The sequence below is a fragment of the Hemiscyllium ocellatum genome, chromosome 10 (assembly GCF_020745735.1).
Source record: "Hemiscyllium ocellatum isolate sHemOce1 chromosome 10, sHemOce1.pat.X.cur, whole genome shotgun sequence".
NCBI lineage: Eukaryota > Metazoa > Chordata > Chondrichthyes > Orectolobiformes > Hemiscylliidae > Hemiscyllium > Hemiscyllium ocellatum.
The window spans coordinates 47,176,737-47,197,114 of NC_083410.1; the positions used below are offsets into that span (position 1 = coordinate 47,176,737).

General features: G+C 40.2%; 1 protein-coding gene across 2 annotated transcripts in view; it reads right to left on the bottom strand.

The window, feature by feature from the left end:
* Positions 1–1,016: 1,016 nt before the first annotated feature.
* Positions 1,017–20,378, bottom strand: part of smyd2a (SET and MYND domain containing 2a) — a 56,459-nt gene continuing 37,097 nt past the window's right edge. Inside the window, exons 6-12 of one of the 2 annotated variants that reach the window (XM_060830893.1) lie at positions 19,787–19,854; positions 17,250–17,352; positions 14,086–14,196; positions 11,169–11,289; positions 7,861–8,035; positions 4,216–4,324; positions 1,017–1,294 (exon numbers count right to left, since the gene is read on the bottom strand). In XM_060830893.1, coding sequence (XP_060686876.1) covers positions 1,214–1,294; positions 4,216–4,324; positions 7,861–8,035; positions 11,169–11,289; positions 14,086–14,196; positions 17,250–17,352; positions 19,787–19,854 — 768 coding nt within the window. In that variant the 3' untranslated portion in view covers positions 1,017–1,213. Of the gene's footprint in view, positions 1,295–4,215; positions 4,328–7,860; positions 8,036–11,168; positions 11,290–14,085; positions 14,197–17,249; positions 17,353–19,786; positions 19,855–20,378 lie in introns of both variants that reach the window. The other variant, XM_060830892.1, reaches the window with a different exon arrangement.

The following is a 20,378-nucleotide window of genomic DNA, read 5'->3' on the forward strand; positions in this document are numbered from 1 at the left end:
ACTGGGAGCTGGAGAGAGAGTCTTTGTCTACAGGCTAGTTTTTTTAAAAAAATCTTGTGCCTTCAAATACAGGAAATGCACAAGAGGCCATAGTTAGAGTCGGACAGATATCCATTGTGAACTGGTGTAGAGCTGTAAACAGATTACTAAGAGATAGGCCATGCAAGAATTTGGAAACAATGATGGAAACTCAGATGTCGCTAGACCAGGAACCAAAGTAAGTCAGCATGGGAATAGGACTTCCTGCAAACTACCATTCTCCCAGTTTCCACTCTTGCCAATGCCCCTAATTTGAGTGGAACATGATCAGCTCAAATTGTCACCATGGTCACCCTTATCAGACCATCACCCACAAAACAGAACTTCTGCCGAGAGAGATCCATTCCTGGGTGCCACTACAATCCATTGGACCAGATAAAGCAGTTTATTCGATTGTTAACCTGGACGTGAAACAATACCTGCTCCTCTAGTCATATGAATAAATACACTCTCCAAATCAGGAGGTATTACTATGCAGCCAGCATGTGCATGCTACACAGGGCTTTACTATGCCTCTTGTTTTTTCTACAATGATGAATTTACTACCCAAGCCATGAGTTCCCAAACTGTGGGACACTATTCCTTGAGAAACCAGGGCCAGAAGTGGGTTCCTTCTCCAAGGGAACAGCACGGAGGCAGAACAGCCCCGAGATCAGCTCGGATTCAGTAACTTCAGAGTGTAATTAGTGTGTCACTACAGTTTGAGTATAGCCCAAGGGAACCATTTGCCTCAGTGCCAGAGCACCATCTATCCACAACACCCCCAGCTCAGGCTCTCAATTCTCTCTTCTTCCCCCCCCCACCAAGTATTAGAATTACCCCTCTACTTTTTTCCTACACTTACTCCTTTATACAATAGGGCAACAGAACTGCATGCAGTGTAGTCTAACCAATTGTTTTTCCTTTTCAATTTGAATTCAGTTTTGAAGACACTTATAAGTGAGAAGGTTCTATAAATTAACAGTATCCACATGATGCAAAGCTTTTACAACATTTATTGTAATGTGCATTTAAATATTTAAAAACAAAAATAAAAATAGCATTCCTGTGATCTTCATGCTATTATTTTCAGAATTGTTCATATCCACACCAACTGATCAGTTTGTGTGTATGCTGGTATCTGTCAGAGTCTCATACAGTGATTGCAAGGAATTGAAGTATCAAAGGAAACCATTCATTTTCCCTCCAGCTCTTTCTGAATTTCAAGAACATATGGATGATCCTTGCCATGCGCCACTTCCATAATGGTCAATGCCTGTGAACGAAAAGGCAAGTTTAAGTCAGTTAGCATTTCTTGCAAGATCCACTCTAAAACATGGCTCTTTTAAAAAAAAAAGGAAAATAAATTTTACAAGCTATTGTGATTACATGATTGTTTAATCATTCATTTTCCTATGTTAGAAAGATTGTTTCAAAATTCAAAGTTTTTATTAAAGAAACAGGTCAGCTTTAAAACAGCTAAAAAATTAAAACAAGCATTTCTTTTAAAAAAAAATGTAATTTATAACATTCAAACTGCTTCTGTACTTTACTGATATGGAAGGGACAATTAGGCCTTGAATACAAACAAACAAATTGCTGGACAAGCTCAGCAGGTCTGGCAGCATCTAACGTTTCGGTTGAATGACCTCCTCAATTCTGAAGTGTTCCTCGACTGGAAAGGTTAACTCTGATTTTTCTCTCCACAGATGCTATCAGACTTGCTGAGCTTTTCCAGCAATTTCTGTTTTTGGTTGATTTATAGCATCCGGGTGCTTTCAGGTTTTTATTTACGAAACCTTGAATGAGGTCTTTAAATTTTTATTGGTTGTGAAATTGAAATTTCACATCGGAGAGAGATTTGATATTTTGAAATCAAACCTGCATCTTGCAACAGAAAAGCAGGATTACTGGAGTCAGGGAGCATCCCAGTGGACAGGAAAATTGCTAATGTAAACCTGCTGTTTTAAAAAAAAAGGGAGTAAGGCAAAAGACTGGAAATTACAAGCCAATTAGCCTGAATTTGGTCTTTGGCAAGATTGTGGAGTCCATTGTGAAGGATGAAATTTCCAAATACTTGGAAGTGTATGGTAAAATAGGGCAAAGTCAGCATGGTTTCATCAAGGGGAGGCTTTGCCTGATAAATCTGGTAGAATTATTTGAGGGGGTAATGAGCAGGGAGAGCCAATAGATATTATCTACCCAGACTTCCAGAGGGCTGTGCAGGAGGCTGTTGAGCAAGATAAGGGCCATGGTGTTACAGGCAAGGTACTAGCATGGATAGAAGCTTGGCTGTCTGGCAGAAAAGAGAGGGTGGGGATATGAGAGTCCTTCTCAGAGTGGCAGCCGGTAACAGGGTGGTGTTCCACAAGGGTTAGTGATGGGACCACAACTTTTCACTTTATTCATTAAATAATCTGGATGAAGGAACGGAGGGCATTCTGGCTAAGTTTGCAGATGATACAAAGATAGGTGGAGAGACAGGTCGCATTGAGGCGGCAGGAAGGCTGCAGAAAGATTTAGGTTAGGAGAGTGGGCAAAGTGGCAAATGGAATACAATGTGGGGAAAGTGCAAGGTCATGCACTTTGATAGGAAGAATAGAGGCATGGACTACTTTCTAAATGGAGAGAACATTCAGAGATCTGAAGTGCAAAGGAATTTGGAAGTCGGAGTCTGGGATTCTGAAAGTAAACTTCTCGTAGTTAGGAAGTGAAATACAAAAGTTGGCATTTATTATTTCGAGGGGACCAGAATATAAAAGCAGGGATGTACTCTTGAGGCATTATAAAGTTCTGGTCACATTTAGAGTATTGTGATCAATTTTGGGCCCCATACCTCCAGAATAATGGGCCTGGAGATGGTCGAAGAGGTGGTTCAAGAGAATGATCCAAGAAATGAAAGGTTTAACATATGAGGAACATGGAAGGACTCCGGGTCTATACTCGGAGTTTAAAAGGAGTGGGGGGTTCTAATTGAAACTTGTAGAATACTAAATGGCTTGCACAAAGTGGATGTTGAGAAGATTTTTCAATTGACAGGAGGGACTTGGACCCAAGGGCACAGCTTTAGAGTAAAGAGAAGACCTTTTAGAACAGAGAGAATGGGAGATAAGTCTTCAGTCAGAGAGTGGTGATTCTATGGAATTCATTGCCACAGAAGGCTGTTCACACAAAAGATGGATAGGTTCTGGATTGTCAAGGGGGATCAACGTTTACAGGGAGAAAGCAGGAAAATGGGTTTGGAGAAACCTATGACTGAATGATACAGCAGACTCAATAGGCCAAATGGCCTAATTTCTGCTCCTGTGTCTCATGGTACCTAAGATGTTAGAAATATGCAGCAAGCCTGTCATTATGTGAATGGAAACAATTTAAATTTATGTTGATGTACTTCCATTCAGCTCAGGATTTCTTTTGGGATAACTGGGGTGTTGAAGGAGGGAGGGAGTGTTCTGTTTGGAGACATATCTGGCACAACTTGTGCAGCTCAACTTTCTTAGACATCTTAAATGAAGTCAAAATTACTGATTCCAATTGCTGGACAAGAACCTTCAAAAAAAGTTGTGCAGGCAATGAAATTCATGTTAGAATCCTAAACCTTGGTGAAAAAAATCTGCAACATTTCACACTGACTATCAGAAACTCTAACACAAAAAAAAATACACATTTAACTTTAGAAACATGGGAGTTAAGATGAGCACGTTATGAACTGTTGAAATAAAAATAAAATTTGTGCAAATTTTTTGATTACAGTTACCCTAAAACCCACAAAGCTCAGGCATTCTGGCAGAAAATAAAGTGTTACTTTTGTTCAGTATTATTTTCAGTGAAGAAATAAATAGTTGGAGTTCAGAAAAGGATGCACTTTTAGGTACCAGTTTCAATGCATTATAACTTCAGAAAATGCATCTACAGCTTTAATAAGTGATGCCCAGTGGGATATTTTCCATCAAGCATTTTGAAAACACTCAGGAACAGCCTGCTGGCTACATTACACAATATGCATGATCTAATAAAATCAAGGCAGACAGACATCGGTTCAAACTCTTTCTTATCCAGTAGTTTAGTTTAAGTACACAAGAGCTTCTTTTGGAATGTTCCTTTAAAAACAAGCCATCAACAACACAATATATCTGTTATAAAATCAATCAATGCTTGGTGGCTATAATGAGGAAAGTACGAGGGTGAATTTATTACCTTCCTTAGTGCCTTCGCTCCAGCTGAATGATGTTCCAGGCCCATATATAACCGTCCTAGTTTCAGCCACATTGAAGCAACATTCAGAGAATATGCTGGATAGTGTTTGCTGCTTTAAAGAAAAAAAGCAAAATTTTTTAAAGCTTCAAAATTAAGATGCTTATTTTCTTCTGCCCCCCTTTCATTTTCAATCTGTATATTAGCAAGTGGAAGTTATTGTGAGTGGGATAACCTCAAGGATTCTAACAGCTTCCAACTGCAAGCCAAGATTCTAATTCCAAATTCTCCCCACTACAAAAAGACCACCACCTTCCACCTCCACATTAATCTTTGCCATGCCTGGCTTAGCCCGGCTCCTTCTAAAGCTTCAGTCATGCCTGTCAAAGTTTGACTGTGCTATTGCTCCTCTGCCAACTTCTCATCCCCCATAAACTTCAACAAATCCAAAGATCCACTGTCTTTGCCTCAATTCATAACAAACTTTGATCACAACTGCACATTACTCTCCAAACTCAAAATGTTTTCTCATCCCAAAAGGCTTACATTGAAAAAGAAAATCAAAGAAGTTTTCAATTCCTCTATGGCCTCACCTCTCCTCCTTTGCTTTGTTTTAAGCTGCAAAAGCACTGCTCCATCTAACTCTAGCACGTGCATGTCTCGCTCTCTCCATCCCTCTATTGTAGCCGAAGGCATGGCCAACATTCAGAAATTAAACACACTCATTCCCTCCACCAAGATCTGCTCTTAAGATTGTCTGTGAAACATCTTTTCAAGAAAGATTTTAATCACTTTCCTGACCATCTCCTTTTAGTTAGACACCCTTACATAGTTTTCAGCATTAGAAACAATTTGTTGCTGATGAAACAATATTTAAGTTTTCAAGTAAAATATCCCTGGTATTGTTGAAGTGTCTCAGTGGATAAATGTGTAATCTTTTTATAGTCACTTAAACCTAAAAAAGGTCAAAACCATTTCAAACACATTGGATGAAAGACTGAAAATTATTTTCTCACAAATCTTAGAGTTATCTTAATTCAGATGTTAATGAATGGGTCACACCATTTCACAAATATATCTATAAATCGGAGCTCAAATTAAGAATTCCAATCGGAAAGAAAGGCTGATGTGGAAAATCCAGATGCTCAAAGATAACAGCAAGTGTGTTTATTTTTCTTAGAGATGTGCACACAGTGGAGAAGGGTTTATCCAGACCATGCTGCATGACTCAGACGGTTAACCATAACTGGAAATGCTGGCTTTTATGAAAAATGTTGTCCCAACAAAAAGTCCCATGTATCATCAGTGCACATCAGGAAATCATGAGCATGTTTCTCATGTGCATCATGTTTTCATTTTAATGAGAGGATAGTTAAGTTTAGTTCACTCGGATTCCCAAAATGTTTCCAGTGAGTGAACATCCACTTTGCAAGCTCAGCTTTCTGAAATTGGTCACAAAATCTCAGAGCAGAAGGAGGCCATTTGCCCCCTCAAGTCTACATTAACATTTGAAAGATCATCCCACCCCTATCCTGTAATCCTGCAGTTAGCATGCTCAACCACCTAACCTGCACATCCTTGGACTCTGTCTTTGGCATTAGGAGGAAAAATAAAGAAAAAAAAAGGTACTGAATCTATTTGTCACTAGTGAATCTTCATAATGCAGAATATTACAGAACAATATCCCAACAGAAAATCTGAGTTAGTCAGTCACAATGACTTATTGCAAAATAGATAATTAGACTCCGACTCAGTAATAATGCTCTGTACTATACATTATTCCAGTATTCATCTTCAGGGCCAGGATCCAAAGTCAAAGTCAGTCTTCATTCATAAAGAAGGTCACATTATTTGAAGAAAAGTTTCTCCCCCCTCCCCCCTCCCCAAAGGTCCAGCAGAAAACCTGCTACTGAAAAGTAACAGGATGAAAACTGCAGTTTTTGCTATAATCAAATATTCAGGTTTATTGAAAGTAAGTGGTAATGTGCAACCATACATCAATACAGTCACTAGATTGTAGTATTTAAATTGACAACTCCTTAGCTCAGAAAATGTCAGTTTCACGAAGTTTCTGCAAAGGAAATGCTTGCAGGACACAACAAACTGAACTGCCAAACATATTTCTCAATCCACTGGTAGGATATGTTTGCTGACAGCTCTGTGCACAGTCGAGGGCTACCTGCAAGTATATTTTGCAATTACAATATTCAGCTAATTGTAGGATTCAAAAACACTGTCTGCAAGAAACACACTCAGCCCTCGGGTGTGATAACAACCTCAAAATAGTCTGTTTCTGTCTTCATCAGATTTAAATTGCTTTGAACAGCTGAGAGGACTGAGAAGGAACAATGTTAGCCTTGGGAAATGGCAATAGACAGTTTTAAATAGGGTGAAGTGTAAAATGGACTATCATTTGTTGAATGATAATGTGACAGCTTCCATGCCACCAATTTAATCCTGATAATTACGTTTTGTCTCAAAATGTACAAACAGCAGAAAAAGGAAAGGAATATCCTTTAGGGAAGGAAACCTGCCATCCTTACCCAGTTTGGCCTACATGTGACTCCAGTCCCTGCAGAAGGATACTGCCTTCTGTAGACATCACCGTCACAATGCCTCCCCAGGAACTTTCTGCCACATCAGGGTACCCATAATTTCCTGCACAAAGCAACAGCATCCAGGATGTGAGAATCAAAAAGTGGTTAAAATGTGATAATACCAGGTACAGACCAAATTGAAATCACCAGATCCACTTAAGAAAAAAAAAATGCTTGTCTAGAAAGTTTTAAATACAACTACAATCTACTGCTGAAGACAAAGGAAAAAAGTATATTACAACACCAAATTAAATTTATCTAAAACAGGAGCAGCTTAGAGCCTGAAGACAAGGCATCACTTGATGGGTACTGTGACTGTGCACCTGCTTGGTAGACAAAAGAGAAACATGAAGGATAGAATGCTCAGTATAATTTACTTTTCCTTCGTCTTGACTGTGCATTAAAGAAAAGGGCAGGCAGCTAATTATTTGATGAGGTGCAAAACACCCCCTCCCTCCAACATGGAAGAGCACAGAGCCTGGTGCATTGCTGTCACATTTCAAAACTTGCCACACAAGTCCACCTCTACCATGGAAAGCTTCCTGAGAAGCTGGGTCTGTTTATTTGGCTCATCACAAGTTATTTTCCACATCTAGCTTGTAGGCCATTTTCTCTCTACACAGGAAATCCAAACAGAGCTCCCTGGCTTACATTTTCACTACTCCATGGCTCCCTAATTTGACATCACCTGCATTTTCGGGCATGCTTGCCTATACAAAAATATGCAACATCTTAGCACTAGGAGAGTCTGCTGCTCCCTTCTGGCTACCTGAATGTAGGCTCTCCTCATGGAAATTGCTAGTTATTAGATATAAATAAAGTAGTTATTACATTTTTAAAATTAAATGCTCTGTAAAAGTAATGTGGTTGCATTATACTACACCATGCAACTTATGATGATTAAATTTGCACCGTACACAAGTGACTCATGCAGATGTTACACTATTAATATCTGCTCTAAACCCAAAATAAACAAGCTATTTTTAGAAATTATCCTGTAGAAAGATTACAAGAAATAAATACTGCATTAACTGTATGTTCTTTCAATCACCTGTAAGGTTTGATTATTTTTTGACCATAGCGCAAGGCTCCATCCCAGTCTTGCATATAAAGGCAGACTCCCATGGCCTGGTACATCATATGCAGCATATAGACATTGTTGTCCTCAAAAGTGGAGCCCATCTTATCCAGACTTAACTCGCAGATCTCCAGCAGCTCACTAGGGGGTGCCAGATAGTTAAGAACTGTACAAAAAGAATATAACGGAGCTCAAAGCTATTCTGTAATGAAAGATTAAAACAAATGCTTCATTTTGAAAATTCATAGTGCTTCTCTTGCATAAATTGTGTTCTTAGCAGTGCTGGGTCTGTACAAGGACATTTTTCTTCCTCAGAGAACTTTGGTTGTGGAATCTGTGAAGATGAACTGACAGCCCAGAGGAAAAATCCAAGACCTTCAAAACCATTTAAAAACCAAATTCTCTCTCACCAACATTGAGGTCCTGGAAATTATTACTGTTAGAACCAATCATTTCTCATACCCAGAAACACAAAGATATCTCCAATGGTGACAAAAAGTCACTATCATATTGGTCTACATACAGTTATTTCCATGTATTGCAGTCAATTTAATTTGCAAATCTTTATCCAGTCTGACTCAACACATCTTGCATAACCTCTCAAGTCAAACTTTCTACCACTTAGCATCAAAATGAATCTACACTCTTCAGCTTCAATATCCTTTGTTTAATTATACACACAACAGCAAACAGCATTAATCACGGCCTGTCACTTTTTGATCCTGTACTCATGTTCGCATAGTCAGAGTGAGGGAGATTTCAGAGCGAGACAGAGACAGAGGTGCTAACTGGAAATTTGCAGCAGAGGGGAATTTAGGTATTTTAATTAATGTTTACTGAACGATAAGCTGAAGGATTATTTTGTATAGGTTTTTCATTGCAGAGGATACAAGAAATCCCTCAGTAGTAGAGATCCAAATGGCTAAGGAAAATGAGGAGTTGAAGGAAATTAGCATTAGCAAGAATGAACTGGAGAAATTAATGGGGCTGAAATGCAATAAAACTGCCCAGGATATGATATTCAAAGTCTGGAGTGCTATGGAAGTAGCTACAGAGTGGGCAAGACATTGAGGAATTATCTTCTAAAATGATTCCTGTAGTTGGAAGATAACAAGCATCAGCCTGTTATTTAAAGGAGAGAGTAAGAAAACGGGGAACTATGGATCTGGTCTTATATGGTATTAGGGATAGTACTAGAATCTATTACAAAGAATGGGGGAAAACAGACACTTGGATGAGAATGATCTGATTGCAAACACATGCTCACTATGTCAAAATAGGAAATCACTGGTGATGAACTTGAAGATATTACTAACAAAATTGATGGAACGGTACTATATCCATTGACACTATTTTCTGAAGACTTTTGATAAAGACTCCGCAGGAGACTGGTTAGAAAGGTTAAAGCATGGGATATGATGTAATGTATTGGCACAGATGAATGATCAATTTCGGTCAGTTAGCCAGAGAGCAGAAATAAATGGGTCACTCATGTTAGCAGACTGGGACGAGTGGGATAGCAGAAGGATCAGTAAAAACTTGCAGACCCAGCTATTCACAATAAGTATCAATGATATCAAGGTGGGATCCAAATGTAACATTACCATACTTGTAGGTGATAAAATTCTAAGTGGGAATGCGTATTAAGATGTGAAGCACCTTCAGGAAGGTTTGGACAGGTGCAGTGAAGGAGTTGAAGAGAGCGGTGCTGGAAAAGCACAGCTGGTCAAGCAGCATCTGAGGAGCAGGAGAAATCGACATTTCAAGCATAAGCTCTTCAATACGAACTTTGTAGGTTTAAGTGATATCACCTCTCAGCTCTTGAAACCATAGAGTACAGGACAAGTTTGCCCAATCTCTCCCCATGGTATAGTCCTACTATCCTGGGAGCAAGTGCAGTTTCCTATGGGGTCTTTATCAAAAGCCTTCAGAAAATTGAAACGTTGATTCTCCTGCTTCTCAGATGCTGCCTGACCGGCTGTGCTTTTCCAGTGCCACACTGACTCCAACCTCCAGCATCTGCACTTCCTCTCAGATTAAGTGAATAGTCAAGAGCATGGCAGATGGAAAATACTGAAAATATGTGAAGTTGTCCACATTAATAAGTGAACCAAAATGTGCAGAGTATTTCTTAAATGGCCAGAGATTGGAAGGTACAGACATACATAGGGACTTAAGCATCCTTCTCTGAAGGTTAGCATGCACTTTCAGCAGACTGTTAGGAAGGCAGATGGAACATTAGCTTTTATTGCAAGAGGATTTGCATTAAAGTCTTGCTGCATTGACAGAGCTTGGTTAGACAGTCTCTGGAGTACTGAGTGCAGTTTCAGCCTCCTCATCTCAGGAAAAATATTGTCAGAGTGCAATGAATGCGCACAACACTTGCTCCTCGGATAGTAGGACAATGCCATGGAGAGAGAGATTAGGCAAACTGGGTCTGTACTCTCCATAGTTTGAAGGGATGAGAGGTGATATTACAAACCTACAAAGTTCTTAAATAGTGATAGACAGGGTGGATACAGGTAAGATGTTTATCCTGTTTGGGAGTCTAGAACCAGGGGCACCATTTAAAAACAAACAGGGAGACCTTTTAGGAGTTTCTGCCCTGGCAGACTATGGGAGCTCCATTTTCCAAATGGTTTAAAATAAAAATTGATATTTTGGATTATCAACAGTGTACCAGGTTATGGAGATGGTAAAAAGGGCACTGAAGTGTTTGATCAACCAAGAGCATATCGAATGAGCAGGGTGGGCTTGACTGGCCAAATGGTCTTCTCCTGTCCTCATTCGCTCATTTTGTAAAACCCAAGATACTCAACAAAAAAAAACTTGCCTCATAAGGAATGGTGTTTGAAATAAATGGCTTTCTCGTCACATTCTGTGGTTGTTCAGTTTGTACCCTCTTTCATTATTTTCCCTCCCACAATTTATCACCTCACTTCTCTACAATCAAAATTACTCCTGCTGCCAATCTGGTCATTGTCTATTGTGCCGGTTCCTGTCTCAAGTTTAGTGTAGTTTTCTTGAATAAGTCTTTGACTTTTTGCCTTCAGCAATTTTCAAACAGCTGTTTATTCCCAGGTCCAAATAATTTATATGCACCAGGAACAAGGATAGTAAATAACTAATATCATACAGGGTTTGAACAGCATTCGGAAATAACTGAAATCAAATAACTAACACAAGAAACAGTACCACTGAAATCTGCAGCAGTTTGGTTTTTTTGCAGAGGGGTATGGTGTATGACCAATTCACAGCAAAAATTTTTAAAAAAAGGATATTTTTGTAATGCTTTGCTCTTCTGAATTCCTCAATTATATTCCGAGCATATTTGATCATGTCCTTGATGACCTCTGGCTTTGGTGGTTCACCATATTTTGTAAGCTCCAACTTTTCTTTATCCTGCAGAGATGGATGGGAATATTTAAGACTATTAAACAGTTGAAGTTATAACTTCGCACAAATTAGCATACTGTATTCACTGCTCGTGATGTCATCTCTACACTGGGGAACCAAAGCGTAGACTGGGTGACCATTTGCCAGAACATCTCCGTTCAGTCGGCAAGTACAACCACAGCTTTCCAGCCTTCTTGTGTCAAGATGGAGTTTTGCAACATTAGATTGCAATCTCCACCCCCATTTCGTTTTGTTTTCCTCATTCCCCCTTTAAAATATTTACTTTGCATCAGGCAGGAAGTCATTTGCCACATTTTGATAGGAGTTATGTCGCAAAATGCTCTTTTGGCAGGGAAATACAAAGGCACATCCCAACGACATGAAAAGCCCTGCACAAATACACATTGTGTCATGGGGCTTGTATGAGAGATATGGATTTGGAGAAATCAACCAAGCAGCCCCTCCAGCCTGCTCAACCACTCAATAAGACCATGGCTAATCTGTTTATAACTCAAAGTTCACTTGCTCATCTACTTCCAAAAACCTTCGATAGACTTTTGTGATGTAAGAGGAAAAAAAAAGATCTCTGCATCTACTTTGCTCAAAAACCTTTTTTTTAAAAAAATTATGTGGCACCTTGTTAAATGCCTTTTTCAAAGCCAAAAAGCAGTGTCCACAGGCTCCCTCGTATCCACAGCCCATCAACCCTTAAAAGCACTCCAAAACCTTTGGCAAAACACTGACTCTTCTCAATTATTGAATTTTTCTAAGTGACCTCCTTTAAGAATGATTTTAACACCCTACGAATGACAAATACCAAGTTAACTTGGTCATATTATTTTCATCTCTCATGAATTTAACTGCAATGCTGGAATCCAAGGCAGACAAGCAGGAGGCTGGAGGAACACAGCAAGCCAGGCAGCATCAGGGAGGTGGAAAAGTCAACTTTTTGGGTGCAACACCTGAAACACCAATTTGTCCACCTCCTGATGCTGTCTGGCTTGCTGTGTTCTTCCAGCCTCCTGCTGATCTTTAAAATTTCAAGCCTCCTTCATTCTTTGAAGAGGCACATTACAATTGCTGCTTGCCGGCCTGATTGCCCAATTTTCTAGATTCTAGAAAGGTTCTAAGTTCATGCCAATGTATTGACTACATCACAAGTCACCCTTTTTAAAAGGGGCCCTAGGATGACATCAATCCAGACCCAGGGGCTTAGCCATCTGCAGCTCTCTGAATGCCCAGTGCTTCCCCAGGGATGACAATTTCAAGAAGTTCAACTCTTCCTCCCACCTTTTGGTTTACAGCTAATTAAAAGGAGATTAATTTGTATCACCTATGGTGAAGAGAAAAGCAAAATATTTATTCAGTGATAAATGTGCTTTTAAGAGGCATTTATTCTGCCCTGCTTCTCCTGAAAACAAAAAAAAACCTGGCGTCTGCTCCAGGGAACAGTAAATAACTTTGCATTTTTTTTTTAAAAAAACTACCCAGTCAAAGAATGCATGAGTGGGTGGAGACACATGTTTTAGTTTTTGCTTTCAGTTGTTGAAGTTGCAGTTTTGGAGCTACTGCAAAAGCCAGAGCTCCCATTCTACTGCTGGATTCAGACTTTTCTGTTTTCTCCTGGACTAGAGATAGCATGCAAGGGGAATCGGTTTTGATGAATTTGCTTTTGCCAAGGATGGGTTTATGGGATGGTGCTATACTGGAATGGTTGATGACCAATAGTTAAATAATATTATTTTGTAATCACTTCAATAAAAGTTCAGTTTTTTCGTTTTAACTATGTTTTGCTTAAAATCTAGTAGTTTGGCGTAATTGAACACAGTGCCTTACACTTGCCTTTAAATAAATGATAAAAGTTAGGGTCTGACCATCTCCTGGTTATGTTTTGAGGGATTTAGTCTAGTCCATAACAATTTAATTTGTCATTTTTTGACCTATTAACAGAGCATTAGGTGTATTTTTTGGGCTATACATCCAGAGTTTATTCCATTCGCTTAGAATCAGTAAATTCAGAAAGTTTTCACCATCTGAGTGGTTGAATTCTAGAGTAATTGTGTCGGGGATAATTACCCTGCAGCTACAAAAACCAAAGTGAAAAGGCCCATCAACTTCAGCAACACAAGATTTCATTCTCCAAATATCTAGATAGTGAGAGGTACAAACTGTACAGTGAGAGCCACCTGGGAAATGGCAGTGATTCACAAACAACCCAGCAAAGCAGCACTCCCCAGTCACATTAGGGGAAACTAGGAAGAGATTAAAAAGTAAATACAGATACCAGATACTTGTAAATATGAAAGTCAGATCAGTCCATTACAGACTGTAGACCTGTTAATTGTTTGGAAGCCTTTTCCAAAAAAAAAAGGTAAAAAAGGTGTTAAAAACTTGAAGTCAAAATTGAGCTGCTGCAATGCCTTCTGCAGTTAAAGGTTGCTTTTACAGGTGGAATCAGCAAGTAGGGCACATGGCTAAAGTCACATTTAAAGGAAAAACAACTGCAGGAGCTGCAAACAGGTTCAGCAAGATCCAAATGCCAACAGCAAAGCCAGGTCACATCCTGCTCCAGTATCTAGAGAGGCAAGGACCTCCAGGAATGGAAGGCCTCGCTGCATCCTACATAAACATGACAATATTGTGTTATCCTCAGAGCACAGACGGTGCAGGCTCTGCTCACAGAAAGCCAATACCCTGACATGTCACTGCATGAGGGAGGGAGGGAGGGAGGAAGGGTGGAGAGAGTGAGAGACTAAAAAAAAAGCAGAAAAGGAAAAAAAGTGGTTGAAAAAAAAAAGTTACCTTTGCTTTTGTTGCACATTCTCTGCAGTCACAAGTGAAGAAATAGGAATCCCTCAGTCGATCCTGTCGATCCTCAGTTGGATACAGAAGATCGATATAACTAGTGAAAATCTGAAAGGTGGTGGATCAAAGAGATGCGCAATGAATAACATACATTCCATAAAGCAACTGTTTTATTCAAAAGTGAAAGAGAATCCTTTGCATCATACGCAACAAAGAAAAATATTATGACGAGACTACTCTACGGCCCAATACTTTGAGGATATACAGTTTTGTTTGATAGTACTGCTCTTTTGGTTCAAGTTGGCTTTTCCTACTAAATAAGCACATGAAGGATTAAGTCATAGAACGATAGAGTCATAGAGATGTACAGCATGGAAACAGACCCTTCGGTCCAACCTGTCCATGCTGACCAGATATCCTAACCCAATTAGTCCCACCTGCCAGCACCCAGCCCATATCCCTCCAAACCCTTCCTATTCATATACCCATCCAGATGCCTTTTAAGTGTTGCAATTGTACCAGCTTCCACCACTTCCTCTGGCAGCTCATTCCATACACGTACCACCCTGTGTATGAAAAAATTACCCCTTAGGTCTCTTTTATATCTTTCCCCTCTCACCCTAAACCTATGGCCTCTCGTTCTGGACTCCCCGACCCCAGGGAAAAGAAATACTTTGCCTGTTTACCCTATCCATTCCCCTCATGATTTTGTTAACCTCTATAAGGTCACCCCTCAGCCTCCGATGGTCCAGGGAAAACAGCCCCATATAATGCAATAATACATCTTTTTGGAATTCACATCGTCAGAACTGAAGTTAAAAAAAATGCACAGAACCCTACCTTAAACTCACCATTCAATGGACTGAAGGGTCTGTTTCCATGCTGTACATCTCTATGACTTTACATAAGCCAGTTTAGAATACCATTTACATACCTGCTTATTTTCAATTTCCATATTAGGGAAGAAAGCGAGAGCAGAGAAGGAGCAACGCCAGAGTGCAGAGTACAGGGCAACAGGGGATAACAATCATCGAATCAGAGTCCCTAGAGTGTGGCAGCAAGTCACTAGGCCCATCGAGTTCACACTGACCTGTTGAAGAGCATCCCATGCAGCTCCCCCAACCCTGCATTTCCTACGACTAATCCACCTAACCTGCACATTTTTAGACTTTGGGAGGAATCCAGAGCACTCAGGAAACTCACAGAGATAGGGGGAGAATGTGCCACAGAGACAGTTGCACAGAGGGTGGAATCGATCCTGGGTTCCTGGTGCTGCGATGAAGCAGTGCTAACCATGGAGCCAACATGTCACCCTCTAATGAGCAAAAGACAAATGAGAAAGAAGAAGAGGAGGAAAAGACAAAAAAAGGAAAAAAAGCAGAATAAAAAAAAAGACAAAAGATAAAAGATACTTCTGGAGTTCAACCAGGGTTCTCTGACAGAATTTGGACAATATGTCGTAGCTCCAGGAGGTGGAAACTTGCTCTCATAACGTGCTCTAATAAAGTTCACTTGGATAAATGGCCTCAAAGCTATTCAATACTGAAACCATTGCAGCTGTTAAATATCGACTCCATCTTCTGTAAGAAAGAGAAGAGAATCTACGAGTAATGGGTCTGCACTGAATGGACTAAACAGATTTTCAAGGAGAAAGGGAGGACTGCAGATGCTGGAGATCAGAGCTGAAAATGTGTTGCTGGAAAAGCGCAGCAGGTCAGGCAGCATCCAAGGAACAGGGGGAAATCGACATTTCGGGCATGAGCCCTTCTTTAGGAGTGAGGAGAGTGTGTGCCAAGCAGGCTAAGATAAAAGGTAGGGAGGAAGGACTTGGGGGAGGGGCGTTGGAAATGCGATAGGTGGAAGGAGGTTAAGGGGAGGATGATAGGACGGAGTGGGGGTAGAGAGGTCAGGAAGAAGTTTGCAGGTTAGGAAGGTGGTGCACGGAGGGAGTGGTCTTTTCGGAATGCTGATAGGGGAGGGGAGGAGAGGGAGATATATCCCTGGTGATGGGGTCCATTTGGAGATGGCGGAAATGACGACAGATAATACGATGTATATGGAGGTTGGTGGGGTGGTAGGTGAGGACCAGTGGGGTTCTGACCTGGTGGCGATTGGAGGGGCGGGGCTCAAGGGCAGAGGAGCGGGAAGTGGAGGAGATGCAATGGAGACCACATCTGGGGGAAAATTGCAGTCTTTGAAGAAGGAGGCCATCTGGGCTGTACGGTATTGGAACTGGTCCTCCTGGGAGCAGATGCGGCAGAGATGAAGGAATTGGGAATATGGGATAGCGTTTTTACAGGGGGCAGGGTGGGAGGTGGTGTAGTCTAGGTAGCTGTGGGAGTCAGCTACTTGGATTATTTCCCCTCAGAAGTGGTCGACAATGCTCTCCACCGCACCTCCTCCACTTCCTGCTCCTCTGCCCTTGAGCCCCGACCCTCCAATCGCCACCAGGACAGAACCCCACTGGTCCTCACCTACTACTCCATCAACCTCCATATACATTGTATCATCCATCGTCATTTCCACCACCTCCAAACAGACCCCACCACCAGGGATATATTTCCCTCTCCTCCCCTATCAGCGTTCCGAAAAGACCACTCCCTCCGTGCACCACCTTCCTAACCTGCAAACTTCTTCCTGACCTCTCTGCCCCCACTCCGGCCTGTCACCCTCACCTTAACCTCCTTCCACCTATCGCATTTCCAACGCCCCTCCCCCAAAGTCCTTCCTCCCTACCTTTTATCTTAGCTTGCTTGGCACACACTCCTCATTCCTGAAGAAGGGCTCATGCCTAAAACGTCAATTCTCCTGCTCCTTGGATACTGCCTGACCTGCTGAGCTTTTCCAGCAAAACATTTTCAGCTCTGAACAGATTTTCATTCAAGTATCTTTTATTCACAAGTACATTTCAACTTTGCATCTATTTGATCTAATAACAATAAGAAACTTTTGCTTAGTTTACTATTCAACTGTTGATGAAAGTCGCTAAGCTTTTATCTTGTTTAAAGGTAAAGCATTAGTCAGTTATTTTTAAACATTGAAACAATGGTGTTAACACAAGCTACTTAATTCCTGAGTGCATGGGCCACACTACAGACATTCCTGGTCACCACAACATAAAATCCTAGTTGTAGTAATTCTAAAATCCTTCTCTTTCTAACCTCTTCCCCAGCATGGATCTCCTTCACAGCCCGGACTTCTGCTGTTGTACCCTTGTAGGTTACAATCACATTTGGGCAGCAGCTATGATTCATCAAGGCAACGCTATAAAAAAGGAACAAAACCAAAGTATGTCAGGAATTTCAATACTCTAAAGTTAGCAGTTCAGTTTCAAAACCTCAACTTAAAATGGATAAAACATTTACAAGTTGGAAATACAATGTACAACCAAATTTATATTTTAAAAAATCTAGTAAAAACATTATAACTCGTATTTGCAACCTTTTTTTTTACTTAGAAAGAAAAAAGGTCAGACAAGAACTGGAGATGCTTAAAGTGACTAGCATAATGAGCACAGTTGTTGTGATGGTGATGTAGTCAAGGAGGCTGTGCAAGTCACAGTTTTGTTTCCAGGATGGGTGTGTCTGGTTTATGGTATGTCAAGGTCTTCCTCTCCTAGAGGAGAAAGTTTACAGATAGCCCACTGGAACCTCCCAAAATCGATGAGCACAGAAAATTAGAATTTGAATCAACTCAGATCCAGAAAACTATGTCCTGCAATTTATCAAGCAAGTCTTTTACTGTACTATATTACACACAGTTTCAATCACAAGTAAAATTCTAAAGAACTGTGAATGCTCTGAATCAGAACCAAAAACAGAAGTTGCTGGAAAAGCTCAGCAGGTCTAGCAGCATCTGAAGAGAGTTCAAAAGTTAATCCTTTGGGTCCAATGACCCTTTGATTTCTCTCAGGGTCACTGGACCCAAAATGGTAACTATGGCTTCTCTTCACAGATGCTGCCAGATCTGCTGAGCTTTTCCAGCAACATCTGTTTTTGGTTCTTAAATCATGTCAGCATTAAAGAAACAAAAAAAAAATCAAGCCATTGAAGAGACTGAGATTTTGCTTGGTTTGATGATGCAGCATTAGATTACAATGTCCCCCCCTCCCCCATCTTTAGCTTCCATTGTAGCCTTAACAAAATACTGCTTGAGGAAGTGCCTCACATTAGCAACAGGTGCAAAATACTTACAAATAGTTAAAAAGTATATAAAAGATGTTGATCGTTTTGGAAGTGCCAAATCACTGCAGTAACAATCTTGGAGGAGTTACTGAATCTGACAGAATAATGGAACTAAATAAATACTCAGCAGGCGTTAATGCAGAGAGCTTCAGCAATTAGGTCAGTCCAAGGATGTGTAATTACAGTGCTACAACACTGTCAGGCTTAAGAGTCTTCCAAGGCTAGTGCTCCAAGACACCATCAGCAGCTTCCAATCTCAAAAAAAACTCAACTGGGGACATCAAGGATAGATCAGCCTTCATCTTCCTATCAAACTCTTCATTACCCCCTTTAGTTAGAGATGCCATAATCTATATTCAAAAAAGTACAGAGCAGAATAGAGTGGGAGTTCAGCTTTCACCCACAGTACAGAGTGTACCAGTGCCCTATCCTGAATACATTTGAGATCTCAGTTTTTATGTTTGAAGAAGGGAAATGCATAAATATCATGTTGCTCTCTGGACTAACTGAATCAAGTGTATTTTTCTCAGTCTACAAAATAGCAGAATATACAAAAGAAGTCCATAATAGTAAAAGTGTTTGATTTAAGTTGGAAAACTCCCAAATTTTGATCTTTGTGGCACCGCATAAGAGAAATTAAAAATTGCAGTAAAGCAACAGTATCCCTTGGTGAGTTTTTTGAATTCCTATACCATACTGTTGTGTTTTCTATATTACATAGTGGCTACTCTAACTCACCTGCTCAAGTATTATTCCATGGCCATGACCAATCCAGCAACTAATAATAAATAATTACTACTATTTTATTTGATATTTTATTGCCAGCTACACTGCCTTAACATTAGGTATCTGGCTGCCTCTCACTTGGATAATAGCCTTTGACAAAAAAAAAGGGAAAAAAAAAGCACAGGAGCATTTAACAAAAAAGACTTGAGTGAAAAAAGGGGACAAAAAAAAACAAAGTAAAGCTGCACAAAATAGAAGTTGGAGGATGTGTATGTGGAACCAACTTTTTAAAAAGTGAGTCAACCCCCTCACTGCGTTGCCCATTTTAAAGGCCGGGTCTAAAATTGTTAGCTTGCTTGGTGGGTTGCATTACATTTGTCTGCTGCCACCGCCCCCCCCCAAAATCAGTTAGTAATATTACATGACATTCCTCTGCTCCCCCATCAGTTGGCCCAATATCATGAATTATGTTTGCTTCCTCAGTTGAGGTGCATTGTGATAGAAAGAAATTTCTGGAAATACTCCGGTCACTGATCCTGTGATTATCTGCGCAAATTACATTGGATGAAACCTGCTTTTACTTTTGAAAGCTCTTGCGTTGTAACCTATATCATGCTAGCAATAACAATACTATTGAGTACAAAAGGCAGGAGGGTGTTAGCAGCAAGCAGTCTTCTCAGGAACTCATCTATAACTTGAAAGAATAAACAATTGCACTGGACTACATTCTATTAGAACAAGCTTATTAAATATCAATAGAAAACAAAGCTTTGCATTACAGTTCTCACCTTGGAAAGATAGCAGAACCTAAGTGAGAAAGCTCTTCATCCTCAATTGTGAAACCATTACAGTTGACCTTTTAAAAAAAAGAAAGCCAAAAACTAAAACCTTTGCAGAAATAATTGCTTCAAGTTATTCCCAACAGATAAGAGCCTGACCAGTGTCCCCCTATGCTTTGGTGTCAATTTGAACCTGCCTGATAAACATTATGTTGAGGAGCTGGTGTTGGACTGGGGTGGTTAAAAGGTAAAAATCACAACACCAAGTCACAGTCCAGCAGGTGTATTTGTAAGCACTAGCTTTCGGAGAACCACTCCATCAGGTAGCAGTGGAACAGGACCATAAGATACAGAACTTACAGTAAAGATTACACATTGTCATGTAACTGAAATGATATATTGAACAAACCTAGATTGTTGTTAAGTCTTTCATCTTTTAGAATGGATTGCAGGTTTCAGTTCATTAGTATGTAAAGCCCAGAACTTCTTGAAGTCACATTCCCCAGATAATTTAAGGTTTTATTTAAAAAAAAGGCAAAATCTCAGCTCAGACAATGCATTAAAGGTGTGAGGTTAGAGTTGGTCTGTATCCCAATCTGGA